The sequence below is a fragment of the Lactuca sativa genome, chromosome 1 (genome assembly GCF_002870075.4).
Source record: "Lactuca sativa cultivar Salinas chromosome 1, Lsat_Salinas_v11, whole genome shotgun sequence".
Taxonomy (NCBI): domain Eukaryota; kingdom Viridiplantae; phylum Streptophyta; class Magnoliopsida; order Asterales; family Asteraceae; genus Lactuca; species Lactuca sativa.
In genome coordinates, this window is record NC_056623.2 from 178,650,263 (window position 1) to 178,656,442 (window position 6,180).

The following is a 6,180-nucleotide window of genomic DNA, read 5'->3' on the forward strand; positions in this document are numbered from 1 at the left end:
GACTATGCAATTTACCAAAGCATTGTTTAATTCTTGAGTTCCACAATTGAAGTAGTCTTTGCAATTTAGCAAAGCTTTTATGAGCAATGTTTAATTCTTGAGTTCCACAATAGAAGTGTATGCAATTTAAGAAAAGCTTTGATGAGAATTGTTTCATTCTTGAGTTCCACATTAGAAGTGTATGCAATTTAGCAAAGCTTTGATGAGTATAGATTAATTCTTGAGTTCCACAATAGAAGTAGTCTTCGCAATTTAGCATAGCTTTTATGAGCATTGTTTAATTCTTGAGTTCCACAATAAAAGTCTATGCAATTTAAGCAAAGCTTTGATGGGCATTGTTTTATTCTTAAGTTCCATATTAGAAGTCTATGCAATTTAGCAAAGCTTTGATGAGCATTGTTTAATTCAAGAGTTCCACAATAGAAGTAGTCTTTGGAATTTAGCAAAGGTTTGATGAGCATTGTTTTATTCTTGAGTTCCAGAATAGAAGTCTATATAATTTAAGCAAATATTTTATGAGGATTGATTAATTCTTGAGTTCCACAATAAAAGTCTATGCAATTTAAGCAAAGCTTTGATGAGCATGGTTTCATTCTAGAGTTCCACATTAGAAGACTATGCAAATTAGCAAAGCTTTGAGCATTGTTAAATTCTAGAGTTCAACAATAGAAGTAGTCTTCGTAATTTAGCAATGGTTTGATGAGCATTGTTTTATTCTTGAATCCCACCATAGTAGTCTATGCAATTTAAGCAAAGCTTTGATGAACATTGTTTCATTCTTTCTTTTTGAAAGAGCCAAAGCTCAACAAACTTTATTAAAAAGAATAAAAGAATACAAAATCAAACAAAAACAAAACAGTCAACAAAATACAAATCTAACCAACCTATCCATAACCAACTACCTAGCCACTTTTTAATAACTAAACTTAACCACCCATAACCCCAAAAATCCTTATTATCCTAAAAGCTAGCCCAAAGACTTATTGAAAGTGGGAAAAAAGGTAACTTCACCCCCCTTGCACCACCAAAAATCCCAAAGATCCTTAATACCAAAGCAAGGGGGTAAGGCCCTTAAAAAAACCCACAGTCCGAAGGCCAAGATTTAAGGAAAAACCCAACAAATCCACAATACTCTCTAAACAAATAACAAAATATAACCAATAAAAAGAAACCCCAATTATAACACCCATAATTGCAACTACAACCCCCCCCCCATCAACCTCTCAATCGCGAGTCTTCTGTCACTTCTTCTCTCATCAATCCTCCTTCTAACTCTTTTAGTTCTTTTATTCTCTTCAAATAGAAAGAGCATCCTCTTAGTCTTCAACAAAATAGACTCCATCTGAATGCAAATATAATCCAACTCCTTCGTTTGCAAAAGCTTCCTGCACATCAAACACAAGCCAAACCACAACAAACTAACACCAATCCTCCAAGAAATCAGAACAAGTTTCATACTAGACATGGCATCAATCACATGTCTAGGATTCTCTATTTGGATAATCTCAATAAAGATCATATCCAAACAGAAAATCCCATAAGTACAAGTCACATGATTTGAGAGCAAACTCTCAAACCAGTAACACAATCCGTCAATTCCTTTGTAAAGAAACTTATTCCAAAAATACTTCCACCAGTTCACTGAATAAAGATCACTAAATTTAAAAATCCCCCTCTGTCAACCCCAAAAACAATAGTCACCAACCATCAATCTAAAAATCAGAAAAAGGCATCCATAACTTAAACTTTTTCCATTCCAGAAATACCCCAGGCTTTAAAAACTTTATCATTGACCAACTTAGCTTTTTTCCTCAGCCCCAACAACTTTAAATGTATTTCACTTTCAATAAAAGCAATCACCCCCTCATACGATTTCCTCCTGTTACTAAAGAGTCTAGAATTTCTCTCCTTCCAAATATGAGCAACACAACTAGCAAAAACACATTTATTAACCAGATTCTCAACAGATTTCCTTTTAAACAAATTACACAGCTTCATAATCAATTCATTCCAATCATCAACAAATAGATTAAGCCCAATCTTATTACAGAAATGCCTCCAAATAAGTTGAGCATAATTACATTTGAAGAAGAGATGATCATGGGAATCTAGAGTAATAGCACAAAAAGGACAAAGTAAATTACCAGAAATTTCCCAACCTCTGACACGATCTTGGGTCTTCAATCTATTCAAAATAGCCATCCACAAAATAAACGAATGTCGAGGAATGCAATTACCATACCACACAATATCATACCAAGGAACTTTGTCTCCAAAATTATTTATATCACACCACACCTATTTGCATGAAAATTGTTTACATATCCCTTTCTTATCTCTCCAACCTGTGATATCCCTCTGATTAGGCTCAATGCAAAACAAGGGAGCATCCTTCAATCCAGGGAATTTATTAACCCACTCAACCGACCATATATAGATATCATTAACTAGAACTTCACTGACCATGGAAGAATCACTAAACCCATTGCTAACCCAATCTCTTCTAGATATAATAGAACATAATATACCAATTGGGTGGCACCAATCATGCCAAAGAGAAGTATTCATCCCATTTCCTATGCACGAAACAACATGGGGCCTAACAATTTTCCTCACCTCAAGGAACCTCTTCCAAGTCCAGCTCATACTCTTCTTCAGCAAAATATCCCAAAAATTCATGTTACCAATGTAATTGGTTTTCACCAACTGAACCCACAGAGAATTTTTGTTATTAATCACATTCCACACATGTTTAGCTAACAAAGCATCATTCTATTTCCTTCAATTCTTCACTCCTAAACCACCATAAACTTTAGGCCTATAAATATCATTCCACTTGACTTTATCTTTCCCTTTGACTATTTCACCATTCGCCCACAAGAAACTTCTACAAAGCTTCTCAATCTCTTTAATAGTAGCAATGGGAATTTTAAGCATTGTTTAATTCTTGAGTTCCACAATAAAAGTGTATGAAAGTTAAGCAAAGCTTAGATGAGCGTTGTTTCAATCTTGAGTTCCACATTAGATGTCTATGCAATTTAGCAAAGCTTTGATGAGCATTGTTTAATTCTTGAGTTCCACAATAGAACTTGTCTTTGCAATTTAGCAAAGCTTTGATGATCATTATTTAATTCTTGAATTCCACAATAAAAGTCTATGCAATTTAAGCAAAACTTTGATGAGCATTGTTTCATTCTTGAGTTCCACATTAGAAGTCTATGCAATTTAGCAAAGCTTTGATGAGCATTGTTTAATTCTAGAGTTCCACAATAGATGTAGTCTTCGTAATTTAGCAAAAGTTTGATGAGCATTGTTTTATTCTTGAGTTGCACAATACAAGTCTATGCAATTTAAGCAAAGCTTTGATGAGCATTGTTTCATACTTGAGTTCCACATTAGAAATCTATGCAATTTAGCAAAGCTTTAATGAGCATTGTTTATGATACATGTGTGGAAGTGATAACTAGTGGGCTAGAAGGTGGCTTGGGCTCAATGGTTAGGTTATGCATGGTAACCCACAAATTGAATTAGGGTTGCATGAAGGCTAGGGCAACATTTTAAAGGATTCATAAGTGCTAAAAACATTACTTTTTGCTTCATAAAGCCTCCTAGCCGTTTTTAGCACTCTTTGGTGGATTAGGGTTACATTTTAATGCTTCTTATGGCTCCTTAATGCTTCTTATGACTCCTTAATGAAGCATAGACATTTTTTTTTCATTCTCAAGTGTGTTGGACGTTTTTTTGTGTTGCTTCAATAGTTTCCTTAAATTTCATTTACTAGTTTTAATGAATAATTGGTTGGTTGGCTTGTAACCACCAAGTTTGTAATAAAAGGCTTCATATAAAGCCAAGTTTATGCATGGGAAAGATAATAGACGAATTTTTAAGAAAAAAACCTTTGTTCAATTGGAATTATTGTTATAATTCACAAATTATCTTGTTAGGACGTGTTCTTGACTTGATACGAGCTCAATCCAATAGGTCTTGGATTGTTTTCACCGGTATACAACTTAAAAAGTCTTGAGTTGTTACTAATTTATCCATTTCTTTCCATTCACATATCATTTGTGGTTACTAATCTCTCTTAATTTACCTAAACACTACCCTATTCACCAAATCAAGCCCATACACGCATCATAAGTGGTATCGAAGCCTAATTCCGATTGGGTGTAACCAAGACCTATTGGATTGAGTTCGAATCAAGTCAAGCACACGTCCTAACAAGATAATTTGTGAATTATAACAATAATTCCAATTGAACAAAGGTTTTTTACTTAAAAATTCGTCTATTATCTTTCCCATGTATGGCTTTATATGAAGCCTTTGTTACAAACTTGGTGGTTAAAAGCCAACCAACCAATTATTCATTAAAACTAGTAAATTAAATTTAAGGAAACTATTGAAGCAACACAAAAAAAACGTCCAACACACTTGAGAATGAAAAAAAAATGTCTATGCTTCATTAAGGAGTCATAAGAAGCATTAAGGAGCCATAAGAAGCATTAAAATGTAACCCTAATCCACCAAAGAGTGCTAAAAACGCCTAGGAGGCTTTATGAAGCAAAAAAGTAACGTTTTTAGCACTTATGAATCCTTTAAAATGTTGCCCTAGCCTTCATGCAACCCTAATTCAATTTGTGGGTTACCATGCATAACCTAACCATTGAGCCCAAGCCACCTTCTAGCCCACTAGTAATCACTAATCCATCACCTTTTGGGCTTTCATAATCCATGCTGTAACAACCCGAAGTTATCCATCGCCGAAACCCTTGTTGTCCGTAAGACCCGTTTTTAGAAATTCGCTCCGGTTTCGTTTTTGGGCTAATTTATTCAAACTCACATGATTATTATAATCTAATGAGTGTCCAAACCTCTTAGGAACTCATGAAATTGGCCCAAATTATTGATTTGAAAACTTTTAGAACCGTTCCTGCCGGATTACGACAACTTAATCGGGTGCGACCAAAAGCCCTGTTTAAGGTCGGTATCGGGTAGAATTCCACCGTGTCCAAATCCCGAACACTATTTAAAGTGTTCTAAGCTTCTATTTGAAGCTTTTGCTTCATCTCACAACTCTCTCTCTAACCTCTCTCCTCAACCAAACGAACTAGGTCCAAAACACCAATTTAAGGCTTCAAATCTTCAAGGTAACTTCCCTAACTTGTTATACAACCCCTATAGCTTTCAAATTCAAGTTTAAACCATGGATTAGGACCATTATCATGAGTTTACGGCCCTAGAACAGTCCTAGGCCGTAAACTCATATAAATGGGGTTTTTGAGCAATTTAACCCCTCCAAACCAACATTGGGACTTAGATACGACCTTATGGCTTACAAATCCGGACTTAGAACACCCTAAACATGAATTTTTTAGGAGCAAATAAGAGTTTACGGCCAAAGAATATGCTTGGGCCATAAACCCCTCAAACATTGGGAGTAAACTCATTTAAACATGTTTAAAAGCCATATAACTCCACCAATAGCCTTGGAATAAATCCTAGAATCATCTAAAAATAGTTTGGGGACCTTAAACATGTCAAACACCCTCCATTTAGGAGTTTACGGCCAAAGCTTCCCAAGAAATAGTTCCAGGGCCGTAAACTCATAAAAACATGTTAAAAGCTGCCCTAAATCCGTACCAAGACTAGTAAAAATTGTTTGGGGACTTTAAGCATATCAAACACCCTCCAAATGAGAGTTTACGGCCATGACACCCCAAGGACAAGTCCCAGGGCCGTAAACTCCTCTATAGGTGTCAAATGATGCCCAAAACTCATACCAAGGCTTGGAAATTTAGTTAGAATCACATGTGATTGTCCTAGCCTCACAAAATAATTATGGATTGAGCTTGGGGGAGTTTACGGCTATAAACTCCATGTTTACTGCCGTGAACTCCCATAAATAATATATAAGCACATTCAATCCATTCCAAGGCTTTAGAAAAATCCAATCCATCATTTCCCATGAGTAATCAAGCCATTTAGCACTCCAAAATACCCAAACATGAGTTCACGGCCGTGAACTCATGTGTGTATGTTGTATGAGGCCGAAAACTCCCTAAGGAGTTTACTCTTGAAGAGTAAACTCAATTCCCAAGTCCCACGCATCAATACACGTCCGTAGATGTCACCCGGGTCACTCCAAACACTCGTTTTGAAGTGTTTTCGCTCATTGGAGTG

General features: G+C 35.7%; 1 protein-coding gene across 1 annotated transcript; it reads right to left on the bottom strand.

Moving 5' to 3' along the window:
* Nucleotides 1–1,740: 1,740 nt before the first annotated feature.
* LOC128128167 (uncharacterized) lies at nt 1,741–2,937 on the bottom strand. The gene is made up of 3 exons (XM_052767048.1): nt 2,812–2,937; nt 2,346–2,706; nt 1,741–2,108 (listed from the first exon to the last, which is right to left on the bottom strand). The coding sequence occupies exons 1-3, from the start codon at nt 2,935–2,937 to the stop codon at nt 1,741–1,743; spliced, it is 855 nt and encodes a 284-aa protein (XP_052623008.1).
* Between the last annotated feature and the right edge of the window lie 3,243 nt (nt 2,938–6,180).